Here is a 20,855-nt window from a genome sequence, read left to right as displayed (position 1 = left end):
GGTACGCAAAGTAAGCACAGGTGGCGCAAAACATTACCACGGCCAACTAGCTCTATATTTGCGTTCTAGATACAACAAACATCAGATGTGCCGCCAGAAAAATAATCTATAATTTTTGTTTGGGTTTTGATGATATCTTGCCCATGAATATTTTGATTTGTTCAATGCACGAGGTATCTCTGGTGAAATAATACTGTTGCGTTGTGATGCGAGCAAATTGTTTAAAAGCCATTGACCCAAATTCCCCGTACATGTATTTATCTTCATGCAGTAAATCACAACAAAGATTTACGAAATAACGAAACCAACTAAAGCGTAAGCGAACTGAAAGATTATCTCTGCACACTGAAGGAATTATGGCTTACAAGCTATCTACAGAGCAAAGAAACACTATAGGCCATTATAATACATCATGAACTTCCATGTATTCAAGGGTGTGGCCACCCTTTGCATGGACCATTGATGTTTTAATCCTGCCTCTCAGCAGCATGCCCAGGGTACCACTCCTACAACAAACATCTCCCAGCTGGGTCTGTTCTATATCAGAGGCTGAGCTGACATGAGGCTGCAATGTATCAGTTTCTTGCCCTCCTTTTCTTCAGTCCTACAATACTGTAAACCATGAAATATTTGCGGTGGTTTTATGCACTGACCTCTCATTGCAAACATATGCTTTGTCTTGCATCACGTTACTACAGTTGTTTCAATTTACTAACTTAAAACACTGCAAACATCCCCTTTTACTGCAAAGTCTAGTCCAAGATCAGGTGTTTGAAATCAATTTTCAGTGACAATAATATGAAGAAAAACACAGAATCAAATTGATATCATCTTAATGTATCACCACATCTTTTTATTAGCTCTAAAAGTATCCATCAAATTCATTAACTTCATAAGAATTCATGAAAAATATTGATTGCACATCACACATATTCTCACAACAGAAAGGTCATCTTAGTTACACATTACTAAACTCACAAAACTTTATTGATTGTATCTCACCGGAGTAATTCCGGAAGAATGATGATGATGATGATGATGAGTTACACATTGCATATTCTTCTTCCTAGTCATCCTCAATTGCATATTTACATTAACGTCTGCTATATAATGTTTTAATTTTCCACATATAAAAAGGCAGGAAACAAATGATTCAGAAAACTTGGAAGTAACATTACATAATATCAAATTCAATTTTAAACAATATAACAAAATCTGCAAGGCAAAGAAGTAGGGAATGATTTACAAATGTAGAGCTGTCATTGTAGATCTAATCATCATTGATAAAAGTTATCAAAATTGATGGTAAGAGAGTACATGATAGCACTTTGTAGGGTCATCCTCCTTTCGATGCTGAGACAGCATTCCATGACTTCATCATATGGTCCATCCTATAAATATCTTATGCAGAAAGTTGACAGCAGTGAAAAAAAGGGCAATACAAAAGTCTTATCAGCTATGTACAATTCAAGTAGTACTTATTTACATTGAGGTTACGAAATAGAAACTACTTCTTGTATATAATTATGATTTTCTACAGTTCATTTGACTTTAACAATTTCCAAACGTATATGTCTGTGACAAAAGATTAAAATATACACAATTTCACAATGTAGTATTGCACAAGGTGATAGAAATACATGGTCTGTTGGTTCTTCTTTCATGAAATTGTGACAATTGATTTCATTAAGTATAGACACTTCAATACCATATCACAATGATTTACATATTTATTACCAGTGTTATCATTAACTAGTAATGTTCATGATTTAACATCATCACAAAATTACATCAACAGAATACAGCATGCACAAGAATGCCATTGAATCCCTGATTTAATTCATGAATGATTCTTTCTTTTGGTTTTAGTCTTACAGGTAATTTTCTAAAAAGTTTTGGTTTAGAGTCACCGCAAGGGTTTTTAGATAATATCTATAATAAGTTTTAACTATTTTGAATAGAAGAATAAGTCACAATACATGTAGTTGTACATGTCTGAACATGTTTGAATTTACTTAATATATATGTTGGAAACAAAAGGCAGCAAACACATACGTGGTAATGTGGAATCTATGTACAATGATACAAATTCTTCAGAATCCTAATGACAGACACACTTTGCTTCATATCAGGAATTTTTGCATTCATCAACTCAATCATCAAGTGTATACGTAATTTATGAGTGTGAAAAACTACATTTTGTTGCATATTCATCATTTTTTATGACCTAGCCATACATACCTGCACAATCGAGAAATGTTTGTACCTACATGAATATGTATCCATTCAAATCTCTGAAGTGTTAACTGGTGGGGTATGACTTTATTTACACATGTTCCTTCACTGCAACACAGGTCAAAGAGTTCACTGCACACTTTTCATTTGAGTAGCATCTTTATCTAGATGATTAAGTTTTCATAATTCAAATGCACACTCAGGATAAACTACATCATACATGTGTCAATTAGCTTTGTGATTGTCATTCATTATACAAAACAAACTACTGGGTACAATGTATCTATCAAGACGTTTACAATACACAATAGAAAACAAACCTTGCAAACTTGGCACAAATAAATGAAATGAAAATACAACAGTTAAAGCCTGGCATCCAAATCTATGTTAGCTGCAGAGTCTCTTTGTCCTCTTTGCAGAGAGAGAGGGAGGGAAAAGAGGTTCGGCAGCTATAACAGGTTTGGATACCAGGCAACCAGTTTATAGATAACAGGCCAAATAAATATCTTTTGGGCCTTGATTGGTTGGCCTATGATGTTTTCAGTCGGCTGACAACATCTTCCAGTCGTGTTGCAACTCTCATGCTTCCCTCGACATGAAGCCTCCCGCTGCTGTAGGCCTGGAAGGGGCGGAGCTCGCCTGAGAAGAGCTGCTGCATGTCAGTCACAGACATCGTCATGACAACATCTGCTTCCTCATTTGGGGGTGGACCAATGCCAGCATCACCACCTCCTGTTGGGTTCAAGGTAAAGGATGGTAAAGAAGTCATCCTCAACTGAGGTGAAGCATGATGCTTTTTCAAGTAGCAATTCGTTACAGCTCGCATTTTTGGCCAAGAACACTCAGGATCACCCCTGCTTTTCTCAGTAAGTATGTTGGGTTCTTTTACGTGCAGAGGTTTGACGCTTGAAGCTAAACTAGCCTAAAGCTCCCTCAAACACACAGCTGCTGGCTTTACATAGGCATCCAAAAGGACAATGATATGGCTACCTTGGCCTGCTGAAGGTTAAATAAATTTGAATAAACTAAGTAAAATGATACTAATATCTCTAGATAGAGAGCTACAGTCCGTTCAAATTTTCTTTTGCAAAACATGCACTGTATGATATCTTACCATTTTTCAGATCCAGGTAGAAAGTACCACCGTCCTCTCCCTCCAGCTCAAACTGGTAAATTGCCCCCACCTGCTCAACAATGGACTCATCCAAAAGTAGTTTGACAGCTGACAAGAGTTCCCTGGGACTGAGACCAAAATCTGCAGACATTGTCCCAGAGGACTCTGGGATAGAGACTGCCACTGTAGACCTGTCTTGTTCAGTCTTTGCGCCTAAAGAAGAAAAAGATAAACAAAAGACTGAATGTCTTCCATGTATAGAAAATAATGTTTCAGAAAAGAAAATATAGTTGGGCAGAAAGATGCCACAAATCAATCAATATGTTTAAAATATGCAATGCATGAGGTACATGCATATTTTCCATTCTTTGATGCTAGAAATGTCTTCAAATTTCAGTTTGCCCAACCAATTTTCTCTTCTGAAAACAGCCCTGAAGTACTTATTTCTAGACTATCTTCACTTGTGTTCCTTTTTGCATTATGCCAGTTGCATAGAGGTTGTTTGACACATGCACAGTCTATCTCAACATTCACCTCTCGAAGGCCATTAGAGTTTCAAAGGAGGATATGGGAATTACTTATCATTACAAGTAAAATACAATCCTTTCAATTCATCCCAAAACTGGAACATGAAAATGAATGATAGGCAAGGACTAGAAATATGAAGAGGCACAAAACAAAACAAAAGGATAAATTAGGGAAGGAAGTGAGAGAGGGGGTGATCGGGAAATAAAACTACAGTATTTTATGATATCTGTGCCTAAGTTCTTTTTAGATGTACAACACGTAAAATATGTTTGCATTCAAATTTTACAGAAGAGGAAGTACAGATCTATATCTATGTCCATATCTTGTTGCAACATTATCAAAAATTTGTTGACCCAGAAATATCCATGCTATTTAAAGTCTACTGTACAGTTCTCGTAAATGTTTGTATTTTGGGTGCTTCCAAAATACTCAAGATCCTTCCCCATCCTTCCTTGATCATGACATGTGGGCAGAAAATAAATTCTTAAGCATAAAAAGAAAATTTGATTTGTGCAAAAAAAAGTGCACTACATATAACCAACGGCATTTTGCCAAACAAGGCAGCAAGATTCGTCAGTTACCTCTCAGTCTAGGTTTTGCATTAGCCATCAGCCTTGCAGCTTTTTCTTTCCAGTTTCAGGAGTGAAAAAAGCAAAAATGACGCATGAGGAAAAACATTGAAACTCTGTAATGCAACTGTGCAGGCATCCATGTCATTTCACTGACTCAAAAAAGTGTTGAAACTCGCATACTCTTAAACGAGATTGCTGGTCATAAGGACCACCTTATGTTAATTATGATTAAACTTTTAAAATCACTTCAACAATGAAAATGCTGAAGTCTGCTACATAATGCCATCAAAGTGCCAGCCTGTCTACTTCAAGACACTTTGCAAAGCAAATGTTCACATCTCTTTAAGCACTTTGGGTGTCATCAAACTTTGTGCTACATGGATATAATTCAGTTTTGCATCAACTGCATTAAGGCTGATAATAGTATCACTGACACATCACCTGGAAAGTACTGACAACTTTTCTGTTGTATCAGATTTTTTTGTTATTTGTATACACTGTAACAGTATCCTTATTTCTATAGCCTGGATGCCAGACTCCACACAAGGCAATACTGATCCCTTGGTCTGGGGAGAAACATATGTGCCGCTTCTAGAGTTGGCACCTACTCCAGTTAGCCAGGCCTGCTCAGGGTCTTAATCAGGGGTGTCTGAAATATAATTTCCTAGGAGGCATTTCTTGATCTTCTGTGACTTTCAGCATCCTGGATACATTGACTACAACTGTCTCATGGGATGGACTGGGAAGAATGGGGAGGGTGGAAACATAGTTCAAATTTTTCTTAGGTTATGTTTAACTCTGTAGTGCTGTCTCAGTCAACATTCTTGCACAATCTTTCCCTAAAATCCCCAGTGGAAAAATGACTTTCTATGTTGACACTCCCCTTATCTTTCCTGGTCCTTCCTTGACTATGGCCCGATTCACAGGAGGAAAATTGCTGGACATATGATAACGGCGTACAATGAGGTTGTACGGCCGTGTTTATACAACTCCTTTCGTGGTTGCATGTAAATCGGCACGCGGCGCCGTACGAAGGGCAATTCTATTGTCTACCCTGGAGGTGGCTTGTGATGGGCTATAAAAATGGCCATCGTACGACAGTGTCCCAATTTACATGAAGCAACAAAAAGGACTGTCCAGCAATTCTCCTCCAGTAAATGGGTCCTATCTGACAGTCCTCTGACCACACCCTACCTTTGCCTCCCCCTGAAGCCTGTTGTAAGAAATGCTGGGCCATCTGGAACACTGTCTGTACTTGTGGGGACATGGCCGGTCCATTGTTGGCTGGTCCATTGTTACTTGGGGGGAGCAGGACCGGTCCATTGGCAGGAGGCCTCAAGATGGTGATCTGAGACCTGATAGTGATAGAAAAAAATACACATCAAAATGGACTTAATGAAGTAGAAATATGATTAAACAATAGAAGAACCAATGTGTTAGCGTGATAGTTAGGGTGTTTGGTCCAGAACTCAGAGCCTGGAACTCTGGCCTTGGGTTTGAATCCTCATGCCACTGATGTTATGCCCATGGGCACCATGGTAAAGGCACTTTACACAACCTTACCAATCCAATCCACCCAGGTGTAAAAATGGGTATCTGGCTTTGGTTGGGGAGGTAAAAGGCGGTGGAAGGAGAGGGTTGGGCTTTGCCTTCCAAAACCATGCTCTAGATACAGTGAGTGAGTGAGTGAGTGAGTGAGTGAGTGAGTGAGTGAGTGAGTGAGTGAGTGAGTGAGTGAGTGAGTGAGTGAGTGAGTGAGTGAGTGAGTGAGTGAGTGAGTGAGTGAGTGAGTGAGTGAGTGAGTGAAATGACATCAATCATGTAAAAGTATACTTAAATCACAGGAAGCCTTTGAAGAAGGTTTAAGTTTTTGTATCCATAGGAAAGAAAACCAGTACTCAATACTCACAGCTCTAGTCGGCTGATCTCCACTCCCCAGATTTCTGTGCTCTTATTCAGCTCACTCTGGAAAACAATCATGAACAGGTGTCACTATCTAGTCAAATCTAATGTCAGTTTGGCACACCCCTGTTGCATGCACAAATTAACATTTCACTTTCAAACATATTAAAGATGTTTGAGAGTCATAGAACATTTCTAATTGACTCAACTTCAACTCCAGTGTGTGAAATCGTTTTTTTAAAACAAGTTGTGCAGCCATCAATCTTAGCATAAATGTAGGGTCAGTTAAAGTTGTAGGTTGTGATTCTGTTCTCTAGGAAGACGGCTAAAAAAGTCTGAGGACGGATATATACAATGGGAAAAAGAGGCCAAACACGTGGCTACATAAAACAGAACTTTGGTTGCACTCAACAAGCTCTATTTGCATGCTACAACCAAAAGGCCATGTAGGTTGCACACTGATACCTGTAATGCTGTGTTCAGGCTGTTCCTGTCTGTTTCAATGTCGTACAACCCTTTCTTCAGAAGAACGTTGTGCACCGTTGTTAGGGCTACGACACGTAGGGAGGGAATCAGGTCTTTCACCGCCGTCTCTGCCAAGACGGCATCGTAGATGCGGTAGTACACATCTGCGCCAACAGAGATGGCACCACCATCTTCTGTGTAGGCCTGGAACAAGGATAGTGCAAAACTTTATATAACCTCCTTTCTTTAACACAAAATATGAGCTTTGGTGTCAGTCCAATATCAAATGGAGAGGGCCAGCAAAATATCTTTGATAGAAATAAGTTGTAACAAACTTTGCTTGCAACACAGTTCATACAGAACATAACACTTCTGTACATGTACAAACTTTTAGGTCTACTGTGCATGTAAGCTAGTCAATTTCAATTCCTATCTTCTAATTAAAGATCAAAGGCAACAACACTGAAGGCTATATACGCATAACCCTGAAATTTATGGACCCTACAAAACCATGATACATAGCTCTACCCACATAAAAATGATTTACCAGACTTCTGGCAGAGAATACTCTTGAAAGAGAGATACCAAAGCATGCTTACTGTTTGTGGCGGGACATTAAATGCCCGTTGTCTCAGGTCAATCCGTCGGCACCTGTCTATACATGGTAGTACAAACACCATACCTGTAAACACACAGGAAAAAACATGTTCCTTGAATAAGAAAGTCTAGCCTGAGTACCAGCCTCCGTAGTGACCGCTGGCTAAAAAAAAATCACTTGCTAACCAAGCGAATTTTTCTGAGACAGCGGTCACTACGGAGGCTGGTACTCAGGCTAAAGAAAGTCAGTACAACAATCCATAATCCTCTGAAGAAGCTGTTAACTTTTAGGTCACAAGCCGAATTGCACTGAAAATCTCCCTACATGATTATCGAATGTCATAGACCAAACATATAATCATCATTCCAGTAACATTACTAGTACCAAGAACATATTATGTTGATGACTTGATTTTGAATGAACTGTGTAACATTAGCTAGCAGGGCTGAAAACTTTGCCTGAATTGCCTGTAACATAAAAGGACGTTTTTTACCCAATAAGAAGTGGTTTTCAGATTCAAACACACCAATAGTGAGTGATGTAAGAATAAGAGAATGCAGCAGCTAACACAAACCTGGTCCTTTCAGGGGCTGCTGCCGTCCCAGTCTGAACACCAGCAGTCTTTCATAATTCTTGATGACCTTTCATAATAAAAACACAAATCCAATCTCACATTAAAGAATTTACCACATGTACTCAATACTTCATGCGCTTCAAACACCTGTAGTTTGTTTTGTTGATGCAACATGGCAATAGAAATGCATGACATTTCAACATTGACAAAACCAATCCAACAATGGAAAGAACCTTCAAAGAGGCATGTAATCATGACTCCCCTACATGCTGAAATGCTGCTATAACATGTACTGGAGAATGCTTTTGAAAGAAGCAATTGTGTACATGTAGTACACTGTATCTCCTGTGCACTGCAGCGTGTAGGGCAACACACAATGATGCTTACATTGCACATTACATTTTACTATAAATTAGTATAATTAATGGACAAGATGTGCATGATTGTTCAACATTGACAAATTCTGTCTGCGGTTGCTTAGGGAGTCATGAAACTGGACTTACCTTAATAGCAAGGCATGCAGAGAATGGACAGGTGAGGACCAGCAGCAGGTAACACACACAGGTCACCAGCACATGGATGCACTGAGCAAAACAGCCAGGGGGCGCTGCAGTACAGAGGGCGGCAAGGAAACCATCAAATGTGACAGCTTCTTTTCTCGATCAATAACTCATTTGTCACGGTCCATCGATGCAAATACAACACGACATGGGTCTATGGAGCTCTCAATAAAAAAATCTATCAATTTGGATGCAAATGGTACGCGAAAGACTGCTTTAAACCGGACATTTGACACACACAGGCTCAAAAACCTAATTTGTAACGTTAGATTTATAATTTGATCAGGTAACGTTACAACGAATATTTCATATCGATAACGTCATAGGAAACCGCTTATGATCCACTTTGTTTCATACATAGTTCCTACAGATATAGCGTTACCCATATGCTCCCATTAGATTCAAGTCGTGGTAGGTGGGCTTTGACCAAATGACCTACAGAACGAATTCTCAGTATTAACGTTATAAACATAACGTTACCTGTGTCCTCGTCTTCGTATCGTTTGTTGGCTCTGCTGTAGGTGAATCCCTCGGCAGGGTTCCCTTTGTTGAAGCCATAGGTGAAGGGAGAACTGAAGTCGATCTTGTGCTCATCTTCTGTTGGAATTTGTGAATATTTCACCCCAGTAAACGCCATTGTTCAAACGTTACCTTTTCACAGCCGTCCCGGTACCCTCTGAGCAAATGTTGTCGAAGGCGACAGAATAAAATTCTGTTAGGTCGTAGCTGTGCGATTTTTTGACTATCTAATCGATACAATCGAACTCTAAAACCCATGAAATATTATATCTTTACATACTGTTCATTTAAATATCTAAATTGAATAGGAAGTCATTGTTAAAGCTACCTTTCTTCTTAGGTTGTTTTGCTGCCCTCTATTTATGGGTCAAAGTTCGCAGGAGTAACTGCTCATTGACAAGTCCTTCCTTAGATTTAGAAACCAGTTGTGGCCTCCCTTTCAGGAGATTCTTCAAATGGAAGTATTATTAAGGTGAGGGTCTTCAGGACATAAAATGCCACTGATTGTTTCCTGCAGTTATCATAGAGATGGATCATCAGAGATGTCCATCAAATGAAGAGGGTCCCAAACTGGAATCCTACAGCTCCTAGATGGTACTCTCCAAGCAGAGGTTGGTGGGGAAGATTCTGACTGTTTTATCATGTGCCCCGTTTTTTACGGGGCATATGAAACGGTCACAATCTTCCCCAGCAACCTCTGCTTGGAGAGTACTACCTGGTCCAAGACTCTTCTCTACTCCAGAAGAAATGATGAAGGGTTCATGCTCCAGGTGTACATGTAACATGAACACAGTGACATTGGTTCCTGTTTTGGTTCCTGTATTAAACCACTGACCAGGCTTTATGCACCATATGCGGAAAAAAGTGGGAAATATATTAAAATTCAACTTAACACTGTAACATTATTTAACAGCAATAAACAAAATTGAAAATTGAAAAAATTAACATTGAATTGTAATAGTATTAAACAAGTAGATTCTGATAACCGACCAAGTCTTCTTTGATAGGGGCAGCTCTACTGTATCATGCAATATTAGGTACTGTCAAATATTTGATGTCGTTTTCAACTATATTTTGTAGACAGATCGCTTCATTTGATCTTGTGCACCATGTTTGCTGCAATTCATTTCAGTTATTTGATCCTTTGTTTCTTTTTACCTCATTATTGTTACTTTCTTGTTATTTTCTCGATTATACTTTTATATGTATGTAAGAGGAGAGGGCCTTGATGAGCAATATTGCTTTCGCTCCTGAATTCTTGGTAAAAGAATGCAAATAAAATAATAAATGACCACTTGTGCTAACAATTTGGCTGTCCAACGATATCAGTGTCTCATGATTGACCAATATGACCTTGGGTCTCCTGATTGACCAACCTCAGCTGGCTATATGATAATAGAATGAATTATTTATCTTATAGCGTGATAACTATGAGTATTGAGTGTACTCTCTCATACTGGTCAATAATTAATGAAGCCCATTGTGTAGTTGCCATAAAAACACATCTATTATCAACATACCACAGCCTTAAAGTCTTAGTCAGGAGACTAGGACTCTGTTTAAGAACTGCCGAGGGGTGAAATCAGCAGAGAAAGGAACGACATTCATCTTAAGTGTAATTTCAGAACTCTGCTGGTGTAGCACCTGTTGCCATGGGAACCAAGGTGTCCAAAGCCAAGCACAGTAGTCCCTCCATTGGTCCCAACCCTGAAGAACATCATGGGACCCCCAACAGCTCAGCAGGTAGGTTTTTTGTTGGTATGTACCATAATAACAAAGTTATGTGACATTTAACATTTGATACACACTGATGATAGGCATGTCATAGCAAAAGCTGCTGTTGAACGAATAGAGATATAGGTCACATTTCATTTCTAATTCAAAGATAGGCATGTTGATTTTATTTAAATGCATTTCTTATAACCAACTGTGATTGCTTCCTCTGACTGAATTCTACCATATCATCCAGGAAATACCTCAACTAATGTTCCCTATCAGTTGGCTTTTCACGAATTAGAATATCATATTGCTCATCATGGCATTCTTTTCAAGAAAGTTGAATGTGCAAAAACACATTTCATTGCATTGTAATTGACTGTTACATCTGAATTATTATATCCCTATTGAGCAGTTGGCAATGGAGTATCCAAAGAGCAGTTTGGGGCAAACAAAGCACAACCAGCTCACCAGATGTCATCCCAATCAGCTGCTAAAATAGTTGCAGGATGTTGGGAGGCAATAGAACAGCAGTGTGCAAAGGACCACTCAGGAACACAGCACAATACGGACAGAGCACAGGTTGGCTGGCAGGAAGTACGAGTCTTTGTTTCATCCACCTTTGCCGACTTCCACGCCGAAAGAGAAGCACTCGTCAAGAAGGTCAGTCAGAATATTCAGGATTCAAAAATCAAAATAGATCATCCAATTCCTGTCACTGGACATTTTTCTATATCATCAGATAGCATATTGCCTTGTGTTTACCTTCATATTGTTTGTGCTCTGTTTCATCCTCTTCTTTTTCCAGACCTCTTCTTCTTCCTCTTCTTCTTCCTCTTCTTCTTCCTTTCCAAACAAATAATGTCAATGACCTTGAACTGAAGGACTATTACCATGGTTACTTGTGAAGTAGCAGACACCCTCTGACAAGACAGAGCTGAAGGGGCTAGTCACCATATATATGAACATGTTTGTCAATGAGTAAGAATGAACAGAGCAGTAGTTTGCTATGCTAGACCATGTGAAGGTAAACATTATGTAGTTGCTTGCAAATGTTACCTTTCTATAGTGTTGACATTCCTTCTAGTCTAGTCCATATACGGTCTGTCAGAAACTTGTCTGAAACTAAATCCTTTCCTTTGCAAAGGCTATATATTACAGATGGACACTGTAGCCGACTGCACTGCAGACAAGCAGACATGGTAGGAGACTTGTTCTCCCAACATCAACTAACTCTAACAGTCCTTTTAGAGATTATTAACCCCAGTTGTTTTCTGTTTTTAGACATTCTGATGGCATCTATTGTTTGCTGTTACACTAGGAAGTACATGTACTAAAATGTGCCTTTGGAAAACTGGTCTTACGTCTTCAACTTGTGCCAGGTTTTGGTGGTTTTACTGGACCAAGTGCATCTTGCAGAATCAGGGATGCTATGCTATTTGACAAGTCATAATCATATGAGTAGATCTACTCAGATTTCCTAGCCAAGAGAGATGGTAAACCTGGGAAGGGAAAGGTTTGAGGGGGAGGGGAACCATCACAATAATGCATTGTCCAGCATAAGTTGCTAAGGTTGAAGATACAAAGCAACCACAATTTTTGCAGCTTTCCAAAGAGGAAATTTTGCTGTGTTTGATATGAAAGTCTACCTCACCACTGTCACTATACAACCTGAGTACTTCACTTTATCTTGTATGCTCCCCCTTGCAGGTGTTCCCAGAACTGCGTGAGTGGTGTGAGGGGCGCCAGCTGCACCTGGTGGAATGTGACCTAAGGTGGGGGGTCCCCAAGGACTCCACCTCACAAGCAACCATCAGCATCTGTCTGGAGGAGCTGGACAGATGTCTCAAGGAGACGGACAGACAGCCTTTCTTCTTGGCCATGCTTGGGGAAAGGTAACTGACTGTATTGTATCAAGTCACTATCTAAAGCTGAAAGTTGTATTTTGCAAGTAATAGTTCTACGTGTATTGTCTAACCTCTACCTGTTAGCTGTTAGCTACAATGTTAGATGCATGTTTTAAAACATGAATGTCTTTGCATTTTAAGAAATTGTTAGAGGAACCATCCCTTACCAGGGAAAGGTTTGCTGCTGTTCTCATGGGTGGAAAATCTTGCACACTCTACAGATATGGCTGGATACCATCCAGTGAAGATGTGTCAGCTGACATCAGAGACAACTATGATTGGGTGGACCACCTGTCAATTACCCATATGGAGATTACCCATGGTGCACTCCGCCCGAAGAACCCTAATGCAGCATTCTTCCTCAGGGACCCCACGTTCCTCAGGGACATACCGGAGAAATTCTACGGCAGCTTTGTAGATGATGAACAACTATGTGTAGAACAGCTTAAGGTAATGTTTATACCTTTCCCCCTTTTTAAGGCTCTCAGAATGACAATTAAAAGAAAACTACAACACGAAAATTGCACCTAACACATACATTACATAATCTATACACCTGTAGTATGTGATGATTTGAATATAGCCACTTCATGTTTTTTGCTTGATTAACTTGATTCTACCAACTTACATCTTCTTGTCTTTTCATGCCATCTCATTATCTTTGATGAGGACACTAATCAGCAAAACATGTTAGGTTTAACTAACTTGATATTTTTTTAGGAATTAAAGTCTCAGCTCCATCGTAAGTTTCCAGACCAGACCTTTGACTACAAGTGCAATTTCTCTGATGTACAACCAGCTGGCAACAAGGTTTGAGATAACATTCTGTGTTATAGTTTAGGTTTCTTTATCAAATAAAGGCCTTCATAAGATAGAAATGTTTGCGTTTGAAAGTCGCAAGGGACTCTCGTTGGTGCTGAATGTGTAGTCTGTAGTGCAGATCTGCAGAGAATGTAGTACACTATAAAGAATGGTTGGTGCTGAATGTGTAGTCTGAAGCACACTATAGAGAATGGTTCTCTCCTTGGTGCTGAATGTGTAGTCTGAAGCACACTATAGAGAATGGTTCTCTCCTTGGTGCTGAATGTGTAGTCTGCAGTACACTATAGAGAATGGTTCTCTCCTTGGTGCTGAATGTGTAGTCTGAAGCACACTATAGAGTATGGTTCTCTCCTTGGTGCTGAATGTGTAGTCTGTAGCACACTATAGAGAATGGTTCTCTCCTTGGTGCTGAATGTGTAGTCTGCAGTACACTATAGAGAATGGTTCTCTCCTTGGTGCTGAATGTGTAGTCTGAAGCACACTATTGAGAATGGTTCTCTCCTTGGTGCTGAATGTGTAGTCTGTAGCACACTATAGAGAATTGTACTTTCCTTGGTGCTGAATGTGTAGTCTGTAGTGCAGATCACTGTAAAGAATGGTACTGTGTCTAGAATGTAGAACACTCAGGAATGGTACTTTCCTTGGTACTGAATATATAGTCTGAAGCACACTATAGAGAATGGTTCTCTCCTTGGTGCTGAATGTGTGGTCTGTAGAACACTAAATAATGGTTATCTCCTTGGTGCTGAATGTGTATTCTGTAGAACATGGTAATGCATTTTCAAATATACATGCATTTAAGCTTTGAAGTTAAGTGTTTAGCCTTTTCATTGACTTGACACATCTTGTTTTCTTTGTTTTTCTTCCAAATCCCAAGGAAAAGAATATTTTTATACATAGTTGAAATTGAAAGAGTGATGCTTGCATTTAACACGAGCATGAAGTGAAATTATGTTAAACCTTTTGTTTTCACAGGTGCAGTTATCAGGTCTGGATGACTTCTGTACACAGGTGGTCCAGTTCTTCAAAAACGCCTTCAATAAGAAATATCCTGAAGACCGTTTGCAACATGATCCTCTTAGCATAGGTATGGTAGCTGCAAACTGTGTAGATACATTTTAGTTTCATATTACATCTGTAGCAGTTTGTTTGCTAAAGTATTTTACAGTTAACAGTTACAACCTTTCTGTTTTGTGAAATTTTAGCAAAGAAAATTTTCTGACTTTGAATAATCTAGTAAGTTAGTGTGACAAATTTCAACAATGAAGAGAAAAAATTGACCTATCCAGAGCCTTAATTTTAGAATACATGTACTGTGTGGTATCCCACCATTTTTCCTACCCTGTACAGAACTACTGCCCCATGACACCTACATGGAACAGAAAGGCCAGCTGGTGCTTGGCAGGGATGTCGAGATGGAAAAGTTGATGCAGTTTGCCACAGGAGATGATATCAGTTCCTCAGCAGTCTCCTCAGACACTACAACAGACTCTGAACAAACTGAACAAGGCCGCTGCCCAATACTGATGGTGGTGGCTCGACCTGGGACTGGGAAATCAGCGCTCATGGCCAAGTTCACCATGGAAGTAATTCAGGTCAGAGATGACAATGTTCATGTCCGTTAATTTTTGCACAAATGTTCAGTTGTTTCCATCTAGATTCTTAGAAAATGGATACTTTTTCAGTTGAATTTTGAAGCCCATCCTTCAAAGGTATCGGTGTGTTACAAAGTTGCTTCTGTAGCTGCAAAAAGGTTAAATTTCTTGGTAGCTGAGTCTATGTTTTTTCAGTGTTGCTTATTTATGGTAACATTGCCCTTTTCTTTTCTGCAGAAGTTTGACAATGTCTTGTACCACTTTGTTGGGTGTGGCCCTGACACCATGGATCCAGCTATCATTCTTCAGAGACTGTACAAAAAACTAGACAAATCTGGATCAGGTAATGGGATTGTTGTTTCTCTGTGGTCATTATAAGACTTGTTGTCTGAACATTTGCTTTAAGAGAAGCAGATAGGATATACCATGGCTACAGCAGTAGATCTTTTTCGTTGATATCATGATAATTTGAACCTGCCGCCATGGTTGGCACTGTAATCCAACATGGTAAAGATGATGTCAAATGAAGAGCCTGTATAGTGAGGAGACAAAACAGGCAATGGTGTAGAGATACAAACATTTTTGCAAACGCAAGGAAAACTCCATAGTGCCTCTGATATCATCATAAATGGACACTTGCATCTATCATATCATCATGTTCTGTTGTTACAAACTGACCAGAAACAGAAGAAGACAATGAGATGTCCTCTGACCAGCTGAAGGAGAAGGTGCAGAAACAGCTGCAGGACTACGGAGAGAAGGAGGAGAGACTCATCATTATCATTGATGCTGTCAATCAGGTGAACAGGACAGTATCATATAAGTTTGACATGAAGTTGTGCCATCTTTAAAGGTGCTGCTATCCTTAAACATAATCTTCCTTGTTGTGTTGTAGTAAAGTGTGATAGGACTATTGATGATAGAATGTTTTTATTTATATATCTATTAGGATTTTCCAAAAAATAGATGGCATGGCAAGACTGGTGTTGCCACCTTTTTAACGCCGCACATAACAATATTTCCTTAAGGTCATCTCGTCTTGAATGGGTGCCACACACTGAAAAATTTAACGGGGCCACATTCTTTCTGCATCATATTTTTCAATGGGTTTTCTCTCTGCTCTATCAATAAGTTCTCTGCATTTTCCAGTTAGCGGATCACAGCTCTACCACCCACTTGGACTGGTTGCCATCAACATTTCCCTTCAACGTTCGCTGCATTGTCAGCACAACAGAACACCCTCCCACTCTGAGCAGGCTGAAGGACAGACAACCCCCTCCCTGTGAGCTCACAGTGCCTGATCTGGTCAAGAGCACAAGAGAAGACATTGTCACCAGATACTTCCAGAGATACAATAAGGTCCCATATCGAGTTTGTTCTGTATTATTCCTATGTTTATTATTATTTTATGTTATGACCTTTATTACCTGTAATTTCAAGGGCTCCCTTGGAAATCAGTTATTGAATTAACTGAAGGGACTACCCTAAAGATGAATAAATAAAGTTCTTGAAATTTCCGAAGTGTTTCTATGTTTGCAGTTTTCACAATAACTGCATAACTGCGAACTTAAACCTGGAGTTTCTATCACTGTACAGTATGTGACTATAGCGTGATGTGAACCTAAATCCACTGCAAGCACTCCATTTTCTCTGTACCTGTAGTTTTGTCAGATTCTTCATTAATCATTACAGTTCAAAAGGGAAGAATTGACACTGCAAAAAATCTGATCTTTCAGCATACATTAAAGCATGCATAAAGGTTCCATTTTTGCATTGGACAGAAAAACATCCATGCTCAAATTTCATGCAGTTTGAATAACTGCAGTTCTCTTTCATATTGCTTACAGCACAAATCGGCAGTAATAAACTTGATGATTGACAGAATTGCTATCCTGTGCTTGCCATCTTTAAACAGCTTTCTTGACTCTGACAGGCTCTGGACAAGGAGCAGTTAGACCTGCTGACATCTTCAGATGGTTCCAGTAATCCACTGTGGTTGGCTGTTGCATGTGAGGAACTTCGAGTGTTTGGAGTGTTTGAACAGGTAGTGTACAGACAATGATATCGTATGCTCTGGTTCCGTAAGTTTGACCTTTATTGTATCTAAATGCTCCACCTGTCTTAAGTGTCATGTGCTGTAGACTTTGATACATTCAAATGACAGAGATAAAGGAGAGGGAATGTTTTTGGAAATGATGACACTTCAGGTAGCATCTCCTTCTAAAATTGTAGATCTACAGCAACTCAATGACAGAATATAAATGTTCTTTACTACTACTATGATCATTTTAACACTTAAACAATTGTAACATTTTCAATATTTTCACACTTTCATTGATTGTAACGTTACTGGACTATTGCTAGATTTTCTTGGTTGTACACCAACTTGTCTTGTTTATGTTTACTTTTCCGTTATCCATCTTGTATTTTTATGTATGACACCAGCCGGATAGAGGCCAGAGGACTAAACTAGATATAACAACTGTTCTTACCTCAAAGGTTACAGCAAAGATCCAGTCTCTGCCACCATATTTGGAGGGCCTGCTGTCCATGGTGATCACACGGGTGATCCAAGAGGATGAGACCAGGTGTGCAGAGAAGGTACGTCCATCTCAGAGCGTTTCTGTTTCCTATGCCACACAAAGCTATTTTTTTACACCTCAGAGTATGGTGCCCTGACTTTTACACATTGCCCATCTCTGTTCTGATGACTACTTTAAATGTATTATTGTTTGTGGTGGTTTTATGTTCGCGGTTTTTGCATGTGAACCCTTTACCACAAACTTAAAACCACCACGAAAAGCCGTTCCATTGTGTGACTGTAATGCTAATATTGTTTCAAAAGTGAACTCAAAACCACTGCAAACACTCCATTTTCTCCCTACCGCATAATCAAATCCCCACAAACATTTCTGCATTTACAGTACAGTCAAACCTGTCTATAGCGGTCACTCAAGGGACTGGCCAAAACTGGCCGCTAAGGACAGGTGGCCGCTATGGAGAAAATGTCGATTAATTGACCACGAGTGACACATATTTTCAGTACCCACTGAGATACATTTATTCACCGTACAGTACACATGTAAACATTGCATAGGTAAGTCACATTTTAGAAAGTCGATTGTTGTTCTTTTACTTCTATTATGGGCTTGAAAAAAGAATTATTTCCAACTCCAAAATCCATGGCTTGCTCGGGCTTCATGTCTGCACAGACCAGCATCGCCATACTCTACTCTTGATCCTTCGCGACTGCTTCGCTGCAGGCACACGCGTCACCAACGAGTTTTAATCATATGAAACAAAGTCCTTCGCAGCAAAATGCCACCTAGTTAGTTAAGACCAAAATACATGTTGCTCAGTTGCCACTTACTGTTCGTTTTCGACCATTTTGAAACATAAAATCGTGGCGATAGTTTTCCTTAGTCTGTTGTTGTTTCGCTTCCCGCTTGTCATTATCAGCTTCTACCATTATGCTAACGGTACTCAGAAGAAGGACGCTCTTTTGATGGCTTTTTTCTTTTCAGAAAATTGTAATAGCCCAAATTTTACATCATATTAATGTTATTTATATTTCTTATGAAGCTTTTGGTAAAGTAATTATCCTCAGTGATACTTTGCAGCAAAATAAATTTAGCGCATCATACCTCCAAAACAATGGTGTCTTCCGTTGACCTTTGTGCTGCTGTGCTGCTGACTGTCAGCGCCATTTTGAAAACGCGCGAAACACGTTTTGACTTTGAGCACCGGGGAAAACGGATATTTGGCCGGCATTCAAACATTACCCGAACTTACCGCATCAGCTACATGTGCAAGTTGTATTTTCCAAAAAGCTGCCGTAATATTTGTCAAGTTGAAATGCACAGAAATGGTCAATTTTGCTACGATGTACAAACGCAAGCCATGTGAAGAAAGTCATACTGACTTCGCGTCAAACCATGGATTTTCTAACAAAGATAAAACATTCTGGTTTTCTTTATTATCATCCTATGCAGTTGAGTCCACATAAATTTGATAACTGTGTGAAAAAATGAAGATTTTGAACCCGGCGTGCGGTGGCGATGCGGCTTCTACCGGCGCGCCGTGACCGTTACCGACAGTGTTACTGTACTCGCGGGACTGAAAATCGTCTGGCCGCGACCGCGTTGGACAGATGGCCGCTATAGCCTAATTCTTAATGCTTATGTCAATGGGAAAAATCCAAGGGACCGACAAAAAGTGACCACTATGGGCAGGTGGCCGCTATGCAAAGGTGACCGCTAATACAGGTTTGACTGTATATACTACTGCTGTAACATATAATAGTTACTACTGCTACAGCTGTCACAATTGTAGTAAAATCTCTCCTCATTTGTAGATGTGATCTTGACTTACCAGCATTAGATATTTTACTATGCTTTCATGCACAGATGCTGTGCCTTCTGGAGTGCTCACAGAGTGGTCTACAGGAGACCCAGCTGCAGATGTTGCTAGGTGACCCTGAGACAGCCACGCCCCTTCCCCTCCTGACCTGGAGTCAAGTGCACAGGTCACTCAAGCCCTTCCTGAGGAACACCACAGGCCACCTGAACCTGCCCAGCATGGACTTCTTCCACAACTCCATCAGACAAGTGAGGGTCATTTTCTCCATTATGGTTACTGTGCACTCATGTGTTGTAGACTATCGTACGATTTTGATGTCATAGGATTTTCAAGCAGAACCAACCGCTGACAAGGATCTAAGACTTTTCCACATAAAGACAGCTGAATTTTGTACAACACATGCATGGCTATCCCAAGAATGCTGTCAGTTTTGCAATCATTTAGCAATCATGTGACTGGCCTTAGGCTGAACACTCATGTAAATGTAATGCTATTTTCTGTCAATAGGTGGTGCAGGAGACCCTGTTGAGTAACCAAGCAACTCAGCAGAACTACCACAAGCTGCTGGCTGACTACTACAAGGGTCAATGTGCTAGCCAGCAGTTGGTGGCCTTGGAGTTGCCTTACCATCTGCAGCAGGCAGGTCTACACTCCCAGCTGGTGGAATTTGTGAGGAAAGACCCTCGGTCACTCAAGATGGGAATGCACAGCAGACAGAGATACATGAACGTAAGAAAACGTAATGTTTCTGTTAACATTTTTTTGAGAACTGTAAGCAGTCAAGGAATGGTGGTATGGTCTGGAGGACAGATGCCCCACAACTCTTCCACATACTCCACCAGCTGGACCAAAGGTGATGTGGATGAGTCTGGAGTCTGATCATTCCTAGGATACAACCATTAGGCCATATCAATATTTTCTTGGTTCGTGGATATTTCATTGTCAAATTTCAGCAAGCAGTCAACATAAAAACAGAGGGCAGGGAGGGAAACTTGCGTCTATTCATGATCACACGTTGAGACTGTGTACCATGGTGCAAACTTTCTCTGTTTTTATGTTGATATTCCAGTCTCAGCATTATCATCTTCTTGGCTACAAACAATTGTCTAGCTTGTCATCCATTAATTAATGAGAGTTATCTTTTCCTCAGGCCATTCGATGCAGGACCTACATCCCCCCAGGTGGGTTTCACGGTGGCCATGTTGCCCAGATCGTGATCTGTAAGATGTGTTCTATGCGGATGCAGGCCTTCACACCCGCCCGGACAATGAACAAAGACACCTGCGTCATCTGTGGTCACTTCACTCCCTTCAAGAAAGAACAGCAGAAGGTAACTCACTACAGCAAAAGTTACTCAAGCAGCTGGTTCTGTTTTGTAAGTGGTCAGAC

The 20,855-nt window shown here is 40.0% G+C and overlaps 2 protein-coding genes across 4 annotated transcripts in view; one reads left to right on the top strand and one right to left on the bottom strand.

Annotated features, from left to right (window-relative positions):
- Window positions 1-1,817: 1,817 nt before the first annotated feature.
- LOC136449198 (stomatin-like protein 1) lies at window positions 1,818-9,237 on the bottom strand. 2 transcript variants are annotated; one of them, XM_066449080.1, is made up of 10 exons: window positions 9,029-9,237; window positions 8,492-8,595; window positions 7,989-8,055; window positions 7,416-7,498; window positions 6,817-7,020; window positions 6,359-6,414; window positions 5,644-5,804; window positions 4,459-4,503; window positions 3,350-3,562; window positions 1,818-2,967 (listed from the first exon to the last, which is right to left on the bottom strand). In XM_066449080.1, exons 1-10 carry the CDS (start codon window positions 9,183-9,185, stop codon window positions 2,765-2,767), a joined length of 1,293 nt encoding a protein of 430 aa, XP_066305177.1. In that variant the 5' UTR covers window positions 9,186-9,237; the 3' UTR covers window positions 1,818-2,764. The 2 variants fall into 2 exon arrangements, with proteins under 2 accessions (XP_066305177.1, XP_066305178.1); XM_066449081.1 differs by lacking the exon at window positions 4,459-4,503.
- A 209-nt stretch (window positions 9,238-9,446) lies between these two features.
- The window catches only part of LOC136448314 (telomerase protein component 1-like), a 12,614-nt gene continuing 1,205 nt past the window's right edge, over window positions 9,447-20,855 (top strand). The window contains exons 1-16 of one of the 2 annotated variants that reach the window (XM_066447707.1): window positions 9,447-9,539; window positions 10,693-10,810; window positions 11,199-11,446; window positions 12,494-12,678; window positions 12,912-13,140; window positions 13,411-13,500; window positions 14,488-14,599; window positions 14,863-15,107; window positions 15,345-15,450; window positions 15,789-15,907; window positions 16,257-16,466; window positions 17,041-17,151; window positions 17,607-17,708; window positions 19,514-19,714; window positions 19,974-20,195; window positions 20,617-20,796. In XM_066447707.1, coding sequence (XP_066303804.1) covers window positions 10,720-10,810; window positions 11,199-11,446; window positions 12,494-12,678; window positions 12,912-13,140; window positions 13,411-13,500; window positions 14,488-14,599; window positions 14,863-15,107; window positions 15,345-15,450; window positions 15,789-15,907; window positions 16,257-16,466; window positions 17,041-17,151; window positions 17,607-17,708; window positions 19,514-19,714; window positions 19,974-20,195; window positions 20,617-20,796 — 2,451 coding nt within the window. In that variant the 5' untranslated portion in view covers window positions 9,447-9,539; window positions 10,693-10,719. The other variant, XM_066447706.1, reaches the window with a different exon arrangement.

This window comes from Branchiostoma lanceolatum, chromosome 14 (genome assembly GCF_035083965.1).
Source record: "Branchiostoma lanceolatum isolate klBraLanc5 chromosome 14, klBraLanc5.hap2, whole genome shotgun sequence".
NCBI lineage: Eukaryota > Metazoa > Chordata > Leptocardii > Amphioxiformes > Branchiostomatidae > Branchiostoma > Branchiostoma lanceolatum.
This window is presented reverse-complemented; position numbering and strand designations above follow the sequence as displayed.